The sequence below is a fragment of the Rhinoraja longicauda genome, chromosome 4 (assembly GCF_053455715.1).
Source record: "Rhinoraja longicauda isolate Sanriku21f chromosome 4, sRhiLon1.1, whole genome shotgun sequence".
Classification (NCBI taxonomy): Eukaryota; Metazoa; Chordata; class Chondrichthyes; order Rajiformes; family Arhynchobatidae; genus Rhinoraja; species Rhinoraja longicauda.
In genome coordinates this window covers 46,531,391-46,553,537 of record NC_135956.1, presented here as the reverse complement: position 1 = coordinate 46,553,537, position 22,147 = coordinate 46,531,391, and the positions used below count along the sequence as shown (strand labels likewise).

Below are 22,147 nucleotides of genomic sequence, written 5' to 3'. Positions count from 1 at the left end.
AATCTTGTAGGGATATATAAAATGATGAGTATAAATAAGGTGATTGAATAGTCAGTCTTTTTCCTGGGATAGTCGAGAACAAATATAGGTTTGTCGAGAGGGGAAAGAATTAAAAGGGACCTTTTTCCACAAAGGGTGGTCTGCATGGAGGGTGGAGGAGCTGCCAGAGGAAGCGTTAGAGGTTGGTTCATTTAGGACTTTAGAGTCACATGGAAAGGTACTTGAAGAGGAAAGGTTTGGGAGAGATTTGGGTCAGGCACAAGCAAATGGGACTAGCTTAGTTGGGCAACTTGGTCGGCATTGATGAGTTGGATCATAGGCTTGTTTCTGTGCTATATTTATATGATTAAAGTCTTGGAGCCTCCGAATAGGAGTGACTTGTGCTTCAGAAAATATGAAGGTAAGCCAAAGCTAACAAAATCTGCAGTTTTGTTAGGGACACCTGTCCATATCCCTCCTCTCTCGACTCAATCCAAGGACCCTTACAGTCCTTATAGGTGAGGCAGATGTTCACTTGCACCTCCTCCAACCTCATCTGCTGTTCCAGGTGTGGACTCCTATATATGGCTCGGCAATGGTTTCACTAAAACCTGTCGTCGTCGGTTACAATGCAGTGAATTTGATTAGTCTGAAGAAGGATCCCAGCTCAAAACTGGGACTGTCTATTTCTCTCCACAGATGCTGCCAAATCCGTTGAGTTCCTCCAGCAGTTTATTATTTTATTAGTCGATGTTGGCCCGCGCATGGAGGGGGGTGGGGGAGAGACTGGAACGATTGTGCTGCTCCGCTGCGCTCCGGGGGGACCGTTTGTCTGGCGCTACATGCCGAGCCAACATGGCGGACGTGGGCTGCGAGTTTGACGATTCGGTCTTCGAAGAGTTTCGGGCGAGGAAGGCGGTGCGGGGGAGGGAGCCTGGCTGTTACAAAGCGAAGTTCTGCGAGCCGGAGGCAAGGGGTCGTTTATAATTAGAAAGCTGCGGGTCGGTGGCGTGAGGGCTGGCGGTGCTGCGGTCCATCACCAAACAGGGTCCGGGCGGCAACCTTGGGGTTAAAAGATCGACATCAGGCCTGCGGCCAAATAAATGTTGCCCGACGAGTAATGGGCGGCATCGAGATTTCCCCGCAACACCTCCAGCCTCTGTACCCTCTTGACTGTCTTTGAAGTCCTGAGGCAAAGGCAAACCGCGACAACTTCCCTAGTCTGTCCACATAACTATATTCCTCATCTTCGCCAGCTTTGCGAGGCATTGCTGGCAGTCAGAAGAGAGAAAATCACTGTGTGGGAACTGATGGAGTTATTTGGCAGAAATGTGGGGAGAGATATTTAATGTAAATGGTTTTTTTAAGTTAACTGACCATTATCAATCACATCGTTGTCTGTGGTAGCTGTGGACAAATTACTACTGCACTCCCTACTTTACGACAATGAGCTTCATGGATTGTTACATTTTCATCCACCTTCCTCCCTCCCCACTAGTAGGAGTACATTGTCATATAGCATAGGGAAAAAACCCTTTGGCCAACTCATCCGTGTGGATCAAGATACTGTCTTAAGATATCTGCCTCTGTTTGACGTGTGTCGCCCGCAAACCTTCCCTATGCATGTTTCTGTCGAAATTGATCACTTTTTCTGTCAGTTCATTCCATGTACATACTACCTTCTTTGTGAAAAAGATTCACCTAATTTACAATGTCATAATCCCTAATTTTAAGCAATTTGGAAGGATTTAGGGAATTTGCATGGTTTGCCTTGAGGCAAAGGCAAACCACGACAACTTCCCTAGTCTGTCCACATAACTATGTTCTTGTTGTCTTGTGAAAATAGTTTAATCTTCACACCCAGGACACTCCCCATCGTGTTGTGCAACATTAATTCATACTAAATGGGATAAGTTCAAAACATATCTCAAAACCGGGCATCCTTGAAGTGTTGCAGATCAGCAACAGAAATGGCTACTACCACAATCTCATGGTCTATCATATCCCTCAATGTACTTTGACATCAAGTCTTTAACTAATCCAACATTAACCCAGGTTTGAAAAGTGCTGCAGAGAGTGAATTTGGAAGGGCACCAAGCACAAGTCGAAATTCCTGCAGGTGTATAGGACCAGCTGCATGCTATAAAGCAATACCAGTTTGCACAAGGCAGAACTAAGTGATCTCACAATTAGTGTATGCTGTAATAATGCAATTGCTTGAACAAAGGCTGGGGACAAAAACAAACCTGAAGCTTTTATAACCATGTTCAACCAAAATGGATGACTAGACTGAATAATTCACGTGGAATCCACGGTTTGCTTTCAGACTTTGCTTTGGAGACATGTGCTCACGGATACAAAACATACATTGCTTCTTGTACTACCCCCTATCTAGATACACCTCTCCTGGAGTCTGTGGAGTGGTTGTTGGGCAGGATCAAGACATAGGCTCACTTAAGGTCACTTTATTGGCAGCTAGTCACTGAGACTAGTGTAATCCAGCTTCAATGAGATTTCAGTGAGACCCCTCACCCAGGTTTGAGGATTATTTTATATCTTGGTTGATCTGCCTCAGCACACTGTCCACTTTAACCCATTGTCTGCCTTAACCCATTGTGCCCCTTGACAATGATCCATCACAAATTTGTCCTGAGATCGACACCAACATAGAAACCAGGCTTCAGCCGATTTGGTTTACCCCATGCAATTTAAAGAAATGGCTGAGATGTTGAATAAACTTGGATAAAGATTTTGGTTAAACTGGCTACATTTCTGAAGATCTGCACTCCAGAACAAGGCGTGCCTCAAGCCAGGCTGCCCCAGTACAATTACAACACAGACGTTTACCCGATAATGTGGACAATTGCCCAGGTACGCCTTATTCACAAAACCAACAGAGCTAGTTGCCCACCCAATAACCCTGCTCTCAGTCATCAGCAGTGATCAGATGATGCTGACAGTGTATTCATGTCACATTTATTCATCGATAACATACTGCTGCCCAGTTTGGGTTCCACCAGGACCATCATCAAAGCCTTGGTCCAAACTAAAAAGCTGAAATCCAGAGGTGAGATGAGAGTGGCATTACTGCCACAATGCTCATCACTATCAAGATCCTGAGGGTGCAAAAAATGCTGTTTACCTTGGCCTGTTCAAACAGTATTTTCCGCACCCGACTTTTGCTGCTACTTAGAAAGGCAGATGGGAACACCACCAACAATCTGGTTCCCATGTAGGTCTCACTCCAGCCTGATTTAGAAGTATATCAATAGTCCCTTCATTGTTGTTGGGTCTAAATTTTGGAATTTCATACCGAAAAATACAAAAAGAGCACCTTCACCTTTGCAAATGATTCGATAGGTCACCACCACCATCTCAAGGGAAATGAAGAATGGATCATGAATCTGCATTTAGTATAAGAAAAAAACTGCAGATGCTGGTACAAATCGATTTATTCACAAAATGCTGGAGTAACTCAGCAGGTCAGGCAGCATCTCGGGAGAGAAGGAATGGGTGACGTTTTGGGTCGAGACCCTTCTAGACCCTTCGGGTCGAGACCCTTCTCCCGAGATGCTGCCTGACCTGCTGAGTTACACCAGCATTTTGTGAATAAATGAATCTGCATTTGCTAAACAAGCCCAAATCTCAAAAATATAATTGAACAAAAATATTCTGATAAATCACTTAATCTCTTTCTTAAAGTATGGCACTCGCAATGTTCCAGCCGTGATCTATTACGTAACATAACCATTTAACATAAATTCTTGCCTGTTATTCACTGTGTAAAGGTAAATTTTGCTAATCTACATTTTTGTGTCTGCCTTTTGAAAAAAAGTAATTAAATTCTTCTAAAAGTAACCTGGCCCATGTGAAATGTCGCCAATTGTTTACTTTTCACAAAATGGCAAAATGAGCCAACTCTTCAGCAGGTTTAAAATCAAATATAGACTTTCTTCTATTTCAATTCTTGCTGCACTGACCAATTCCAGTGGTTTGGGGATGAACTCACGACAGCTGACGAGGTGGAGAAGCTGACTGCACTGAAGTTCCGCGGAGACCTGGCATTCAAGCGGCAGGATTATCAGGTAACTGAAACTGTTCTCCTTCAATCCATATAAAATTTCTTACATTTTCAGACATTTGCATTTTTGTTCAGGTACTTAAATGAGCAACCCTGGCATTTTCTTTGCCCCTTCAGAGAAGTGGACAGAAAAAACCCACATGGTAATCTTGTTTTTGTAGCCAGAACCAAAGTCAGTGTTGCATTGGCATAAACTTTTCAATTTAGAATAAAACCAAACATTATCATCTTTTACTTTAGTAAGGTTTTGTATTTGTCTAAATAGTATATTAAAAAATTCATTTGAGTAACGAAGATTGTTTCATGATTACTGAGCTCCACCCTTTGTTTTTCCAGAAAGCATTACAAGAATACACCAGTAGCCTGGCTCTTGTTCCAGACACAAACATAGCTCTCAGAAGAGACCTGCAGGAGGCTCGAGCTCGTTGTCTAAGCTATCTTGGCAGAGGAAAAGATGCCTTGGATATAGCACAAAAATTGGTTAGTCATAACTGTGGCAGTGCAGAATTAAATTACATTTGGCATTTGTGAATTGTACAGTCGTGTATGACAAAGTGACTTAGAGTGGCATTATCACCTGTGAGTTGGAACGCTCAAATGCTCGAGGCTTGATCATTATAGGCCAATACATGCAGTCCTGAAAGTAGCACGTCGGGGGTGAGAAACTGCCTCGAGTGGAGGTTTCAAAGCTGCTTCAGAACTGAATGACTTAGAATAAACGATGTAGCTGATTGGTAGTATTAGAAATATGTAACACAATGTGTAAATTCTAGAAAATAAAATATTATTCTAAGCTAATACTTTTAAAGAATGAATATCAGCCCAGCAACCACAGGATCATAGAAAGTGCCTTTTCATTTTTTGCCTCGCAGTGCCAGAGATCTGGTTTCAAAGCTGAGTATGGGTGCTGTCTGTGCAGAGTTTGTACACTCTCCCTGTGAATGTGTGGGTCTTTTCTGGGTGCTCCGGGTTTCCTCCCACATTCTATAGACATGCAGGTTTGTAGGTTAAATAAGAAAATAACTGCAGATGCTGGTACAAATCGAAGGTATATATTCACAAAATGCTGGAGTAACTCAGCAGGTCAGGCAGCATCTCGGGAGAGAAGGAATGGGTGACGTTTCGGGTCGAGACCCTTCTTCAGACTGAAGAAGGGTCTCGACCCGAAACGTCACCCATTCCTTCTCTCCCGAGATGCTGCCTGACCTGCTGAGTTACTCCAGCATTTTGTGAATAAATACCCAGGTTTGTAGGTTAATTGGCTTCTATAAATCACCCCTGTGTAAAATGCGAAAGTAGGATAACATACAACTAGTGCATGGGTGATCGATGGTCAGTGTGGGCTGAAGGGCCTGTTTTCATGCTGTATCTCTTAGACTAAAATTTAATGAATTAAGTTTTTGATGAGAAATGTTTGCAGTGAGTGACGTGGATTTGCTGTACTGTGTAGTGTTGGAGTAGTGGACCCTTTTCATTATTCGTGCATGCACCAAGTTCCAGCTCCAGCTGCAACTGCTGGACAGGGACACAGATTCAAGGCAAACAACTGTGCAGGTTAGCCAAGTAATGTTGAAAGAGGACTGTGCAAATCAAAAATGCTGAAAGTCCCAAGCAAAATCAGAAAAGTCTGGAAATAGTGGTCAGGCTTTATCTGTGGAAGAGAAACGGAACTAGCGTTTTGGGTCAAAGACATTTTGCCAGAACTGGAAAGAAAACAAAATAAGCTTCAAACGCATGGGGGGGGGGGGGGGGGGTAATGTCTCTGAAGGATTAAAACTCGAGTGACCATAGGTTAGGGGTATCTGATCAATATTAAATAGATGCAGTTAAGAGAGAGAGAGCATAGACAAAGATGTGGGATTTGCAAAATCCAGTGCACAGGACATGTCCAGCAGGTTAGACTGGGCATGCGCTTCAAACCCAGCAAAATAAAATAGCAGTCAATTGAAGATGCTTTTTCCAATGAAAAATAGGAATAAGAACTATAAATAAACAAATTGATAAAACTAGCTTATAATAATGTTCAGAAACATATGTAATTGAAGGGTAAGGTAATCATAGTCATAGAGTTGTATAACTTAGAAGCAGGCTCTTGGGGCCATTGTGTCCATGATGACCATTGTGCCCATCTATTCTAATCCCACCTGCCTGCATTAATTCCATATCCCTCTATGCCTTGAGTAAATCACAAAGTGCTGGATTAATTCAGCAGATCAGGCAGCATATCTGGAGAAAATAGACATGTTTTGTGTTGGGGTCCTCCTTGCCTTGCTCATTTAAGTACCTGTCCAGATGCCTCTTAATTGTTTGGAAGGCAAAACTTGCAGGACTATTTGCAGGGAAATGCAACCAATTGGAGAAATCTTTCCAAGTTTCAGCACAAGTGTGATTGACCAACAACACTGTGATAGACACAAAATGCTGGAGTAACTCATCGGGCCAGGCAGCATCTCTGGAGAGAAGGAATGGGTGACATTTCAGCTTGAGACCCTTCTTCAGACACTGTTGTCTCATTCTGTAATCTTGTCTTCTCGATGCAATAAACATTAATTGCAGTGCAAAGTTAAGTATTTATTACTTCTGAGCCCCTCCATGCATGTTCTAACGCATCTTATACCTTTTTAATTCTGTTCATGTGTTATTTTTTCCAAGAGATCTGTGGTAACGAACACCGATCACCTCACCGCGGTTCTTAATCTCAATGTTCAAATTTATCGGAATGCTGGAAATCTGACCCAGGAACTTTGCTGTTTACAACAGTTAATTTCCTTGCACCCCCTCAACCCATGGAACTGGAAGAAACTAGCTGAAGCTTACCTAGGTCTCAATCAAGCGATATCATCTCTAACAGCACCATCTGTCCCAGATTGCAAGGACAAGCACGGCCTCAAAACATCACAACAGTCAGCAAGAGAGACGGAAACCTGTCAAATTGAACTTGACAATGCACAGCATCAAGATGTGAGCAAAAGATCTCCCATGTCTGTGGTTTGTGAACAGCAGTCAGTCTGTCCTGCAAGTGTGCCCACAGAGAAGAATTCAGTTCTAATGTTGGCAAGCTGTAGAAAGCAACCATTGGAATCAGGAAATGTTTCATTTTCCTATTCATCTGTTGGGAATAACATTGAAATCAAATCCACAGCTGGAGGAGACCTGAGGCATTTTGCATGTTCCTCCTTTGTCAGAACAAGGTATGCCTTTAGATTGTGACCTATATAGATTATTTATCAGAACACAAAGTGCTGGAGGAACTCAGCGGGTCAGGCAGCATATCTGGAGGACGTGGATAGATGACATTCAGGTTGGGATCCTTCTTCAGAATCAAAATGTTGCCGAGCCATGTTTTCCAGAGATGCTGTCTACCCGCTGAGTTCCCCCAGCACTTCTACACAAGATTCTAGCACCTGAAGTTCCTCGTGTCTGCGTCTGCCATTTATCAGACATAGGAAATCCTCAGCAGGTCAAGCAGTATCTGTGGAGAGACAAACGCAGTCAACATTTCAAATCAATCATCTTTCTGTTTCTCTTCCACAGACACAGACTCACCTGCTGAGTATTTCCACCATCTCTTTTTATCTCTTTTAATTTCTGAACGTTAACATCGAGACCATTTTCCTTTTGTGCAGTATTTATCTTACAGGATATCGTACAGCTTAAAGGAGAAGGCTACTTTGCATGTTATTTATAAATGCTGTCATCTACAAACTGAACACTTTGTGTTCATTAATAGGAAAATGGAATTAATTAACAAAGGGCAACATTTATTGTCCATCCCTAATTGAATTTAACAGTGTTGATAGAGGGCAGTTGTTATAGGTGGCGTCATACATAGGCTGGGTGACAGATATCATTTTCTATAAGACGTTAGTGAACCAAATGAGTTTTTGCAATAGCAACAGTACATGGTCACTGTTGTCGATGCAAGCCTGATCCCAGCTGCTGCTTTGCTGGGATTTGAACTCAATTTTAAACACCAAACACTGAAAAGGCCTGTCTCTGCTATTCTCAGAATGTTGCTCTACCATCTGATTTTACTAGCTACTGTGAGCATTAATGATTCTGAGCATCTTGGACACATCCTTATTTTCTGGAAGTATCACACTTTGTTTTGAAACAATGGTTTTCTTTGTCATTGCCACATCCTCCTTGTAATCCCACTGTTCTCTTTTGAACCTATTTTTCAAAATATTCCAATGTAGAGATAAAAGTATTAATTGATGCCTGTCTGCCTTTGATATTTGATGCCTTTCCTGCATTCCCTAATCCTTTCCTCTCGAGTGAGACGCAGCAAATTGCTCTCTGTCGCTCCCAGGCATGTTCCCTACAACGTACTGAGTGCATTTACTGCCCAAATCTAGAAATGTTCTAAAATAGTTGCCTTAAAAATAACCTTTTGAAAAGTTTCTGCTTCTAAATTCAATTTGTCTTGAGTTTGAGTAGAGCAATTAAAGTGTGTTTCAATTCATCAATGCAAGATGCACTTGGAATGAGTGGACTGTGCCTTTTACTATCTGAAGCAGCTTTCTTTGCATTGTGAAAGGTTAACTTGTGAAATCATCTGTGCTCAGGCTTCTGTTGCAGGTGATGAAGTCTCAGCAGTCGTCATTTGCTCTGGAGAGGAACCAGGCTATGCAAGAGGAGATCACTCAGCAACTCAGCTGCCTAAATATAAGTGAAGAGGTGCTTAATGCACTAAACAAGGTACTGTGAGCTTTGATTGCTTGAATGAATATTTTTATATGGATACACAAGAGACTGCAAACACCAGAAACTTGAGCAAAATGCAAAGTACTGGAGGAACTCAGCGAGCCAAGTAACATCTGTAGAGGGAAACGGACACGACATTTTCGGTTGGGACCCTTCTTCAGATAGATTTCATCTGAAAAATTGTCCTCATTCGAAAGATCGTTTGGGTATATCAGAAACTAACGTTTCTTTTAAATATACAGAACACGTACAGATGAGATGAGATTTTATTCTTTTAAATTCCAGGTTACAGATAATTGTCCTCCATCACTAATCTTAAAAGTGCAATATGGTCGTGGCTGTATATTTTATTCTGCTTTCTCAATTTGATACCATTGACTTTGGCCAATATAATAGTCCAGTCTCGGACATGATAGATTCCGTTCTGTTTTCTGAAATGACGCGGGATTGTAAGACTCTGCAATTGGAGATGCTTGCCACACAAATGACCAATAAGTGAAATTTGGTGCAGATCTCTGTAGCCATGTACAGGAACTTTAGTCTTCATTAATGTTTCTTTATAAGCAGCCAAATAATTTTAGTGACCTGTGATTTATCTGCCCTTTGGAAAGACTGCTATAAGTCAAAGATTTCTAAACAGCTTTGAGACTTCATCTTGACTCAGTTCATTATACACATCGCTGAGTTGGAAGTTTATGGGTTTGATTCAAAGATAAAGCAAAAAGTATTCTACTGAAGAGAGTGCTACATTGTCATCAGCACCTTCTTTTGATGGAATATTAAACACAGAATCTGTCAACCCGCTCAGATGCACATTAAGGATCCCATTCTGTTATTTCAAACAAGATCAGAGAATTCTCTTTCACTTCAACATTTCTCCATCAACCAATCAGTTTTGCTTTTTGTACGGCCTTGCAGTGTGCTGCATGGATAGCAAGTTCATAAGTGATAGGATGAGAATTAGGTCATTCAGCCCAGAATTAGGTCATTTGGTCTACTATGTCATTCAATCATGGCTGATCTATCTTTCCCTCTTAACCCCATTCTCCTGCCTTCAAAGGTTCAAAAATCTTTTATTGTCACGTGTACCAATTAAGGTACAGTGAAACTCAATTACCATACACCCATACTAAAAAAAACAAGACACACAACTACATAAAAGTTAACATAAACATCCACCACAGCGGAATCCCCACATTCCTCACTGATGGAAGGCAATAAAGTCTAATCCTCCCTCCTTATTCTCCCATAGCCGGGGCAGTCGAACCATCCGCAGTCGGGGCGATCGAAGCTCCCGCAGCTGGTGATCGAAGCTCCCGCAATCGGGGCGGTCGAAGCTCCTGCGGCTTGGAGCTCCCGAAGTCAGTCCCTGACCAGGGACTGCGAGCTCCACGATGTTAAAGTCCGCAAGTTCCCGCGGTTGGAGCTTCCAAGGTCAATTCCCGACGGACTGCCAGCTCCACGATGTTAAGTCCGCAGGTTCCCACGGTTGGAGCTCCCGAAGTCGGTCCCCAGCAGAGGCCGCCAGCTCCACGATGTTAGGCCGCAGTGCGGACGGAGATACGATACGGGAAAAAAAATCGCATCACCGTCGAGGTAAGAGATTTAAAAAGTTTCCCCCACCCCCCCACATAAAACAAGTTAAAGAACATTTAAAAATACATTTAACACATACTAAAAAACAACAAAGAAGGAAATAGACGAGACAGACTGTTGGCGAAGCAGCCATTGCGGGTGCCACCCAATGCCTTCTCTGCATAACCCCTGACACCCGTACTAATCATCTACCTCTGCCCAAAAAATATCTATTGCCTTGGCCTTCACAGCCTTCTGCAACAGCAAGTAATTCTTAGTATATATAGCATTTTAAAATGTCTGTGAGGCGATCAGTTGGTGCAGATCTATTTTTGATTTTGTATAAAATATCCCAATTGATATTTCTGGGTGCTTTTTAAATTTTTTTAATTTTTTATTTCTTTTGGAATCCATTTTAACACTTCTATATGAATATTGTTCAAAAGTATGCCATTGCATCTGGCAATGGTTCATTTGTGGTTGGATAGTTTAAAGCTCAGCTGGCAGAACAAAATGTACAGTTTATTTTAGACCATGTCAGAATTGTTGGGCCTGCAACACATGCATGTAATTTGGTCGGTTATTAGCCAGAGCATCTGGAAGTGAGCCTCGTGTGTTAACAAACTGAGGGTTGTTTTATTGAGGTTGCTTGCGATTGGCATGCAACAGGAAATGACTTCCTATATAAAATAGTTCAATGTATCCTGTATACCAGTTGATTTGATCCCTTCATTATCAGTGGAGCCACCCTTTTGGTCTAGGAGGATTACATTCAACTTTCTTAAAACATTTTGATTAAAATGTAAAATTTGTTTTAATGCAAAACGTCTCCAGGAAGGCCTTTTACTGCTTCATACATGAGTGACATCACTACGAGTACTACGAGTGAGGAACCACACCTCTCCATAAGACACTCAGCAGCTTTTGTTTAATATTTCATCAGGTGTTGAGTGCTTCCAATTTTCCTGTCCGACGGATACCCTCAACGCAATAAGATCTCTTTGCAAGATGTTTTCCTGCATATTTAATAATATAAAATAAATTGCGAGCTTGCATTAAATGTGATCAGCTGAATTTTGAAGGAATCTTTGGGATCATCTCATGTTTGTCACTGAAAGCTTTGCTCTGCATTGCATCAAGTTATTTCCAGGTGTACATCAAGAGACAACATGGGATTCTCTGGGGGATTCTCCTCTGGTAAATGAGACTTCCAAGCATTGCTCATTGATGCATCATTGAGAAACATTTCAACAAGAGGCTATACTTAAGAGGAGAATGACAGAGGCAGTAATGGAGTTTTGCCACGTGTCAAGCAAATTTTTAGCTTTGCCCCAATGTGAACTGTGTCAAGAGGCAGTTAATGTGGGTGCACTGATTGATTAGAAGGACATGCAGAGCCTTGGCCTTTATTGCAGGGAGGATAGAGCAGAGTAGTGAAGACTTTGGTGCAACTACACTTGGAATACTGCAACCTCTTTACTTTGTCGTCAGGGAAGGCTTATTGAAGGTTTACTGGATTGTTTCCTTTACAGAAAAGCTGAGAGAAGAATATGTCCATATTACCCGGAATTTAGAAATGCATTAAACTTGTTTGGAATGTGAGGAATTGAATTGTCCTCTGACCTTTCATCCCTGAGCTGCTGAGGTTGCTCTAGTAAATCTGTGGCTCCTCTAGAATAATCTTCAGCAACAACTTTCCTCACAATTGCCTTGAATGTTTGAATAACTGACAAGATCGGTCAAAGTCAGCCTGGATTCACAAATGGGAAATCATGCTTGACTAATCTGGAATTTTTCGAGGATGTAACAAGTAGAATGGATAAGGGAGAGCCAGTGGATGTAGTGTATCTGGACTTTCAAAAAGCCTTTGACAAAGTCCCACACGAGAGATAAGTGTGCAAAATTAGAGCACATGGTATTGGGGGTAGGGTATTGATATGGATAGAGAACTGGTTGGCAGACAGGAAGCAAAGAATAGAAATTAACAGGTCGTTTTCAGAATGGCAGGCAGTGACTTGTGGGGTGCCGCAAGGCTTGGTGCTGGGACCCCAGTTATTTACAATATATATTAACGATTTAGATGAGGGAATTAAATGTGACATCTCCAAGTTTGCGGATGACACAAAGTTGGGTGGCAGTGTGAGCTGCGATGAGGATGCTATGAAGCTGCAGGGTGACTTGGAAAGGTTGGGTGAGTGGGCAGATGCATGGCAGATGCAGTATAATATGGATAAATGTGAGGTTATCCACTGGTGGCAAGAACAGGAATGCAGATTAATATCTGAATGGTATCAGATTAGGAAAAAGGGAAGTGCAATGAAACCTGGGTGTACTTGTACATCAGTCACTGAAGCTAAGCATGCAGGTACAGCAGGAAGTAAAAAAAGGTTAATGGCATGTTGGCCTTCATTGCGAGAGGATTTGGGTTTGGGAGCAAGGAGGTCCTACTGCAGTTGTGCAGAGCCCTGGTGATACCGCACCTGGGGTATTGTGTGCAAGTTTGGTCTCCTAATTTGAGGAAGGACATTATTGCTATTGAGGGAGTGCAGCGTAGGTTCACCAGGTTAATTCTTAGGATGGCGGGACTGACATATGATGAAAGAATGGGTCGACTGGGTTTGTACTCAGTGGATGAGAGGGGATCTTATGGAAACATAAAATTCTTAAAGGATTGGACGGGCTAGATGCAGGAAAAATGTTTCCGATGTTGGGGGAGTCCAGAACCAGGGGTCACAGTTTAAGAATAAGGGGTAGGCCATTTAGGACTAAGATGAGGAAAAACATCTTCACCCAGAGAGTTGTGAATTTGTGGAATTCTCTGCCACAGAAGGCAGTGGAGGCCAATTCACTGGATGTTTCCAAGAGAGAGTTAGATCTAGCTCTTAGGGCAGAAGGAATCAAGGGATATGGGGAAAAAGCAGGAACAGCGTACTGATTTTAGATGATCAGCCATGATCGTATTGAATCTGTATTTGTGGTGTATTATGATAAGAATTGACGAGTGAGACAGGTTAGCATACAACATATGGCTGCTTTACTTCAACACCACCAGAGAGTGTTATCAGGTATCCCACAATGCTTTATACCCGGAACTACGGCAAGGCTCAGCTGCCAAAACACAAATACTCAAAATGGTAAATACACCACATTACCCCCTTTTTAAAATGAAGGTAATCTTAAATAACTGAAATTAGCAAGTGCCTTATTACTAACAATAACCATTCCCAAAATTACTACTATGCAAAGTTACTTGTTATCACTAGAGACCCTCTTGTAGTTTTAACAAGTCTCAGTCCATCTGTGTGTTCATATTAATGAAAACAACTTAAACAACTAAACAGTCCTTCATGCCGAACATTTCCCCTTTTAAAAAAAAAAAAAAAAAGAAGCTTAAGGGACATAGCGGTCTGGAGGCTTCCTGACCCTTGATGATCGGCGTGGACTCAGCGGCGCAGCAGCTGCAGCTGTACGGTCCACAGTCCCTGGCTCGCTGCATGATGACATGTCCTCCGGCTGTGCGGGTTGGCTCGGTGCAGAAGTGTCAGTGGTTGAGTTTTCAGTGTCCTGATCCAGTCCATCTCCCATGACTCTGAATCTCAGCTGATCTCCATGTCTCCTGTAGGTGATGTCGGTGTCTCCTCCTTGTACTTTGTAAGACACCGGTCCTGTTTGATCCACTATGACTCCAGGAATCCATTTGCGTCCTCCCCCAGCCGTATTGTATAAATACACTGGGTCATCCACTGAGAAACACCTGTCTGCTGCACGGAGGTCATGGTGAAACTTCTGCTTGTACTGTTTTTTACGAACAGCGGCTGCTGTGTCCGGACGGATGAAATCCAGACGGGTGCGCACGTGTCTGTTCAGAAACAGGTCAGCAGGTGACTGACCAGTAGTGCAGTTTGGTGTGGTGCGATACTGCATCAAAAAGATGGAGACCCTGTCCTCCACATCCATTGCGGTGTGTGTCAGCTTTTTCATTCCACCCTTGAATGACTGAACGTACCGTTCTGCCAGGCCATTCGAGGCAGGGTGACCAGGAGCACTTGTAGAATGAAGGATTCCATTCTGCTGCATGAAGTTTTTAAACTCCTCTGACGTGAACTGCGTTCCATTATCCGTGACAATGTGCTCCGGCAATCCATAAGCTGCGAACAGTCTTCTCAGTCGTGTGATAGTGGCTTGTGATGTGATGCTAGACATTTTAAACACCTCCAACCACTTGGAGTAAGCATCCACCACCAACATGAAAGTGTGTCCCAAAAATGGACCAGCAAAGTCTATGTGTAGTCTTTTCCAGCTCTGGCCAGGAAATTCCCATGGATGCAAAGGCACCTGACGAGGCATCCTTTGCTCCAATTGACATGACTCACATGCTCTGCAAACTTGCTCCACCTCTGCATCAACTTTAGGCCACCATACGTACTTGCGTGTTAGTGCTTTCATTTTCACAATTCCTGGATGGCCAGAATGCAGCTCCTTTAAAACAGTTTTTCTCAACTTTTCAGGAATCACCACTCTGGTGCCCCACAGGACACATCCTCGCTCTATTGAAAGTTCACATCTACGCGTGTGGAAAGCTTTCAGAGTCTCATCCACTTCAGCAGGCCAGCCATCCATGACAAATTTCAGCACCTTTGACAACACGTTGTCTGTGCGTGTTGCACGTGCCACTTGGTCTGCGTTCAGTGGAGCCTGCTCAAGATGTTCAGTTAACAGTGTGTATACGCTGTCAGTGATGGCTGTGGTCCCTGCGTCGTTTGTGTCAGGCAGCGGAACTCTTGAGAGGCCATCTGCATTACCATGTTTCCCTGAGGCACAGTACTCAATGTGATAATCATAGGCAGAGAGAATTATTGCCCATCTTTGGATTCGAGCTGCAGCCATGGTAGGCAGGCTTTTGTGTTCTCCAAACAGTGTTAGCAGGGGTTTGTGATCAGTCACAAGTTTGAATTTCCTCCCCCACAGGTATTGGTGAAACTTCTTTACACCAAAAATGAGCGCCAGTCCCTCTTTCTCAATCTGAGAATATTTCTTCTCAGCAGGGGATAATGTGCGTGATGAGAAGGCGATGGGGCGCTCCTCCCCTGTAGGCATTTTGTGTTGTATGACAGCTCCAATGCCATACGCTGAGGAGTCACAGGCCAGAGTGAGAGGAAGCTTTTGGTCATAGTGCACCAGGATCTTGTCACTTGTGAGCAGCGATTTGCACTTGTCAAAAGCTTTCTGCTCTCGACTTTTCCACTCCCACGACACCTGGTCTTTCAGCAACCTGTACAGGGAAGCAAGCACGGTGCTTTGGTTGGGCATGAACCGTCCATAATAATTCACTAGTCCCAAGAAAGCTCTCAGCTCTTTCACACAGGTGGGGGCTGGTGCATCCTTTATTGCTCTGACTTTCTCCGGTGACGGCTGAATGCCCTGGCTGTTTAACACATGACCCAAGTATTCGATTTGTTTCTTTCCAAACTCACACTTTGCGTCCCTGACTCTCAGTCCGCTCTCCTGCAGTCTCTGTAGCACTTTATGCAGGTTTTGCAGATGCTCTCGTTCAGTTTTTCCTGTGATGAGGAGATCATCCAGATACACCACTACATTCAGATCTTTCATGAGGTTCTCCATGATTCTTTGGAAGATGGAGGGTGCTGCGCTCACACCAAAAGCCAATCTGTTATAAACAAATAAGCCTCGGTGTGTGTTAATGGTCAACAGTTTTTTTGATTCTTCCTCCAGAAGTACCTGCTGGTACGCTGAGGCGAGGTCAATCTTTGAAAACACCTTTCCTCCACTGAGGGTTGCCATCAGCTCCTCTATCCGTGGCAATGGATAAGTCTCTGTAGTGGCAGCTTGGTTTACAGTGAGTTTGTAATCTCCACACAGACGAATGGTATGGTCCTTTTTTTCAACCGGAACAACGGGTGCTGCCCATTCACTATGTTTGACTGGAGTAATTATGTTGGCCTTTTCCAGTCGGTCCAATTCAGCCTCCACTCGTGCTTTCATGGCAAATGGCAGTGGGCGGCTTTTGCAAAACTTTGGGCGGGCCCCTGGTTCCACCAGAATTGTTGCTTTGACATCACGCAGAGTGCCAAGTTCATCTTTAAACACTTCAGCGTGTAACTCCAGTACATCCTGTATTGATGTCAGGTGAGGCATCTCCTTAATATGCTTTATGTCTTCCTGATGAGACTTGTCACTGGCATGTTTAATTTCTTTCCAGTTTAAGGTGAGCTTTTTTAACCAGTTCCTTCCACACAAAGCTGGTCCTGCTCCCTTTACCACAATCATTGGTAGCTGCTCACTCTGACTCTCATATTTGACAGTGGCTTCAAACTGTCCCAACACAGGAATAACCTCCCCTGTGTATGTCTTCAGTGTGACTTCAGCAAGCCCTAGTGGTTGCTTTAAAAAGGTGGTCTGAAACAACTCCTCTGAGATAATGCTCACGGCAGCTCCGGTGTCAATTTCTAGTTTGACTTCTTTGCCATTAACCACAAAACATGCCCGGTATGCTTGTTTACAGTTGTTGCCATTTACTAATGAAAACATTGGCAACACTATTTCCTCTGCCTCCACATACTTTGTGTTTTTATCAGTCTGTCGTTTATATCTGCTCTGTGTCGGTGCTGCCGCCACTTTTCCTCTGCATGCCCTTTTAATATGCCCGGTTTTACCACAGTTGTAAAACTTTGCATCTTTAAAGCGACACACCTGTGGGCTGTGATTTTTGCCGTTACATCTGTGGCAGTTCCTCCCCGTTTGCTTAACCGTGTGCGCATCCACTTTATGCACTTGGTTCGGACGCACCTCGTGTCCCCGCAGCTGCTGCGTGTCTCTCTCCGCAGTCTCCATGCTGAGGGCGATTTCAAATGCCCGTGCAAAAGTCAGGTTGGACTCCGACAACAGCCGTCGCTGGCTTGCCTCATTACAAATCCCACTGACAAAACGGTCTCGAAGCGTCTCGTTCAACGTCGCTCCAAACTCACAGTTAACTGCACACTGTTTCAGCTCCGCAACGTAACTGGTCACAGATTCATCCGCCCGCTGGTTGCATCGGTTAAAGCGGAATCTCTCCGCAATAAGCAACGGCTTGGGTTCAAAATGAGTCTTTAAAATGTTCACAATGTCATCGTAGGACTTATCTTTTGGCTTCAGCGGCTGCACCAGGTTCCTTAACAGACCATATGTAGATGCTCCCATCACACTTAACAGAGTAGCTACTTGCTTCTCCACTGCAATGTCGTTAGCCTCAAAAAACTGCTCTAAACGTTCCACATACGCCGACCAAGACTCTGTCTTCGGGGCGAACTCCCCTATGGAACCTATGATAGGCATTTTCTGCTTGTTTTATCCTCGTCGCCAACTTTAACTGTGGTGTATTATGATAAGAATTGACGAGTGAGACAGGTTAGCATACAACATATGGCTACTTTACTTCAACACCACCAGAGAGTGTTATCAGGTATCCCACAATGCTTTATACCCGGAACTACGGCAAGGCTCAGCTGCCAAAACACAAATACTCAAAATGGTAAATACACCACAGTATTGAACCATGATCTGGCTTGGACCGAATGGCCTACTCCTGCACCTATGTTTCTATGTTTCTATTTGTCCTGTATGAACATTAGTTTTCAGACATCAGTGTGGGCTTCACTGTTAATAGGAAAAAAGGGCAAGATAGAATGGAATATCAGTGACATCAGCACGTCACGGTTCTTGAATTTGACAATGGTTTTTCTTTTCCTTGCACCGACCAGTTCAATTCTGTGACCAGTCAGAATAAATTATACTTTAAATTTGATACTAAAACTGACACCACAAACTCATTTATTTTGGAAAAGGTTGGAAGACTATTTTTTTTTTTGACTGACTGAGTGCCGATGCATGATGCAGCTGAACTGTATGTTTAAATGGGGCCTGCTTGTTCCCTGTGGTGAATGCTGAATTGTTTTAATGTGTGTAATTCTTCAACACTGCCAATGGATTTGCATAACTTTGCTATAACTTGCTTTTACAATAATAATTTGTATTTATAATCAAAAAGCAAAAACAAAACTACAAATGTTCTGCAGTCCTTCTATTTTGTGTGAGCTGATTTTCTACAAAGCAGAAGATGCCTGCAGAGATGGGTTGTAGACAATCTTGTGAAGCATTAGCTAGTGAGTTACTCCAACTTTTTGTGAAGCATTATAAATCTTCTTTCACCATTCTTAATAATAAAGATGGATTAATATATGTAGTCCAACCTATCCTTGGCTAATGATTATATTATTTTAAAAGATTTTGTTTTCACTTTTAATTTCAAGTTTTTGTGTACCTTATGTGTTGCGACTGTCGGCAGACCAATTTCCCTCCGGGGATGAATAAAGTTTTATCGTAGTATTTTACTGCAGATGAGGTCTTAAATGCTAAAAAGGACACTGTCGCTGGCCCAGATGGCATGACTCTAGACAAAATTCACAAAATGGACATCAATGTATTAACTAGACTATATTCTTGGGTTCAATTAAAAAAAATTCCAGCTCATGTCAAGGACAGTTGCCTGCAAGTCCTCTGCTAAATCCACCCATCGATCTTCCAAACACTTGATCAGATGTACGAACATAAGTTAGGTATTGTGACAACTTGTACACCTAAAATGAAAAATAATGAAACAGGAGGCTACACTGCATTTCTATCGGGACCTATAATGTTGTAGGATCAGGTATGGTGGGAGATGGGAGAGCACTGGAATTGTCAAGTCTGGAGAGACCAAAGGCATGGATGAAGCAGGAATAATGAGGTGTTAGTGAAATTAGCTATTCTTGTTGACTGAGCAAATTGGGGCAGATGAGCAAAACTAGATGAAGAAAAGTCTAAATAGAGAAGAGATTTGGTAAGGGAAGTTCAGAAATTAGGACCCAATAGCTGAAGATGAAGACCAATGACAAGGCAATGGAGAAAGATATGCAGAACGTCAGAATTGAGGGAACTCAGAGGGTTAAGGTCTGCAGGGAATTTCAGGGAGATGAAAAAATGAGTCCAAGGAGGGATTTGAAAATTGAAACATAGTTGTCTATTATACTATTGTCTATTGAAAAGTAAAATCATGAGTTAACTAGATACTGTATCTTGTCAATCAGCACTGATAGACACAAAGTGTTGGAATAACTCAGCAGGTCAGGCAGCATCCCTGGAGAACATGGATAGGTAACGTTTTGGGTCAGGACTCTTCTGAATTATTGTGGGGGTGGAAAGGGAAGCAAGAAAAGAAACAGGACAAATTAGGGTATCAGGCAAGGAGGATCCTTGATAGGCCAATTGCTGGCTAGATACAGGTGTTGCCCCAAGAGGGATACATAGTTGTGAACTGTGAAGCTGGTCAATGGACTTTCAGTTGGGGGGGGGTTTGCAGAAGTTACCTAAAATTGGAGAAATCAACATTCATGCCATTGGGTTGTAAACTACTCAAGTGAAATATGAAGTGTTGTTTCTCCAATTTGTATGTGGCCTGCCTCTGGCAATGGAGGTGAGTGGCCCAGGCTAGTCAGTATGGGAATGGGGAGTTAAAGTGGTTAGCAACCGGGTGATCCAGTAAGCCTTGGTGGACCAAGCGTAAGTGTTCAGCAAAATTGTTGCCGAGTCCACGTTTGTCTCGCCAATGTACAGGAGATTTGTCAGTCAGCAGATTGTAGTGATGACGATTGCACTGTCTGAAAGGGTGGTGGAAGCAGATTTAGTACTGACTTTCTTGAAAGAATTGGATATTTACTTGCTGAGAGAAAACTTTACGTGCTACAGGGAAAGAATCGAAAAGTTGAATCATTCCTTCAGAAGTGTCGACAATACTCAATGAACTTTATGTATTATTTGATTCTGTAATATTGTAAATGTTTTGTTTTAGTGTGTATTCATTTTTTTCTATCCCTTTTAGGCAATGGGGAAGGACCTTTTGTCAGAGAGAATCAAAAATGTTGCTGAAACTGAAAAGTGTGCAGCCTTTCCCAATTCATCAGCTCTGGCCAACTTTGCCATTGAGTCAGGCTCGGACTTTGAGAAGAAATGGTTTAAGAAGTCTGACTGCAGATCGCTATCACAAGCATCGTAGGGTGGAGAGGGAAAAAATCTTTGGATATTGCAAATGTGGCTCCCATCATTGCTAAAGAGAGTGGAAAATAATCTCTGTTTATCATGGACAATTAAAGGACTATGTTGCCAAGAGTAAGCTGAGTGAACAGCAGAGCCAGAGACGTGAAATACAAAACAAAAACACACACCTGTGGTGGATTGATCATGTGTTTGACAATCTTGCTGAAGAACTGCCTCGTGCAGGCTTCAGACGAGGCGAAAGAGAAAAACTGGTTTGTACTTAACCTCAACTGAGCGTACTGATATGTACACTATGCTCACTTGAGTCTAGTCAGTGATAACGCTGCCAGATTCTGCAATCACTAATATAACTCAGTAGCCAACAGTGCGAATAGCAATGTTCATGTCCTGTGATTTTAACTTTTATATTTAAGATGCTCTGAAAGCTTGATTTTCTGTCCAATTTTTTAAAAACTTGGTTTTACCCATTCTTTTCTTTACATGGTGGAAGAGGCAGGAAGGAATAATTAAAGATTTATTTTACATTTTCTATTATGCTTATTGTTGAGTTGATTGTTGTTATGTCACCTTGCTGTCTATATACATTTAGATCATCAGGCATAGAATCGAGGTTCAAGAAACTGAAGATGCTGGAATCCTGAGTAAAAAGAGAGATATTGTCTGTCTTCCACAGATGCTGCCTGATCTGCTGAATTCCTCCAGCAGATTGTGTTTTATCAACGGGCATAGGTTGTGAATATAAACTGCTCCAGTGACTGAGCACATCATGTGGTACTGATATCCCAGTGAAGTACAGAGGGAGTGCCACACTGTTAGAGGTGATTGGAATATATAAGATCGCGATAAAGTCTTAACAGGGTGGTTGTGGAGAAGATTATGATGTTTGAGAGGCATTTATATAGGCACCTGAACAGATTGGGAATAGAGGGATATAGACCATGTGCAGATAGATGGGATTAGTTTCAGCACAGACGTTGTGTGCCAAATGTTCCTGTTCCTGTGCTCTATGTTCTACATTCTAAGATACTATATTTTGCAGGAAAATGTAGAAGCAGAAGTCACTTTTTTTAAAACGTTCCCCATTTGAGACAAAACTTTCTCTGAGGGTTGTAAGTTTTTGGAACTTTCTTGCTCAAAGAGTGGTGGAAGCAGAGACTTTAAATATTTCTAATGATACAGGTAGACAGATTCTTGTTAAGCAAGGTGATGAGAATGTAAGAGGCCACAGCCTGTCCTTATGATGGCCAAGTTGCCAGTTCTGCTCCTAATTCACACGTTACAATGTTCATGAATAACATGCCTCCTTGCATACCAAGATTGGACAAATTTGGATTGTTTTCTCTGGAGTATTGGTGGCTGAGGGGTGATCTGATAGAAGTATATAAAATTGCAAAAGGTATAATAAGGACAAATAGTCCTTTCCTCAGGGTATTCATGTCAAAATCTAGAGGGCATAGCTATATAGTGAGCAGCGGAAAGTTTAAATGAAATCTTCGAGACAAGTATTTTTTTGTACAAAGTGTGGTAGCCGCCTAGAACTAACTGGAGAGGTTGTGGAAACAGATACGAAGGCAACATTCAGGATTTAGTGTTGTCTAATGAACCGGATTTAATAAGGGAACTCAAGGTAAAGGACCATAACAAGATAAGTTTTAACCTGGAATTTGAGAGGGAGAAGGTTAAAACAGAAGTGTCAGTATTGCAGTTGAACAA

General features: G+C 42.5%; 1 protein-coding gene across 3 annotated transcripts; it reads left to right on the top strand.

Moving 5' to 3' along the window:
• Positions 1-331: 331 nt before the first annotated feature.
• c4h8orf76 (chromosome 4 C8orf76 homolog) lies at positions 332-20,933 on the top strand. Of its 3 annotated transcripts, none has more exons than XM_078398619.1 (6): positions 332-400; positions 3,969-4,064; positions 4,397-4,540; positions 6,713-7,251; positions 8,629-8,761; positions 20,259-20,933. In XM_078398619.1, exons 1-6 carry the CDS (start codon positions 395-397, stop codon positions 20,430-20,432), a joined length of 1,092 nt encoding a protein of 363 aa, XP_078254745.1. In that variant the 5' UTR covers positions 332-394; the 3' UTR covers positions 20,433-20,933. The 3 variants fall into 3 exon arrangements, with proteins under 3 accessions (XP_078254745.1, XP_078254747.1, XP_078254744.1); XM_078398621.1 differs by lacking the exon at positions 332-400 and adding an exon at positions 829-948 and having other exon boundaries at positions 6,821-7,251; XM_078398618.1 differs by lacking the exon at positions 332-400 and adding an exon at positions 829-948.
• Positions 20,934-22,147: the final 1,214 nt, after the last annotated feature.

Excerpts from the sequence above, each read along its gene's own strand:
- c4h8orf76 (XM_078398618.1), top strand. The coding sequence starts at position 835 with ATGGCGGACGTGGGCTGCGAGTTTGACGATTCGGTCTTCGAAGAGTTT. Across the intron at positions 4,541-6,712 it reads TGGATATAGCACAAAAATTG|AGATCTGTGGTAACGAACAC; the intron begins GTTAGTCATAAC and ends ATTTTTTCCAAG. Across the intron at positions 8,762-20,258 it reads TGCTTAATGCACTAAACAAG|GCAATGGGGAAGGACCTTTT; the intron begins GTACTGTGAGCT and ends TATCCCTTTTAG.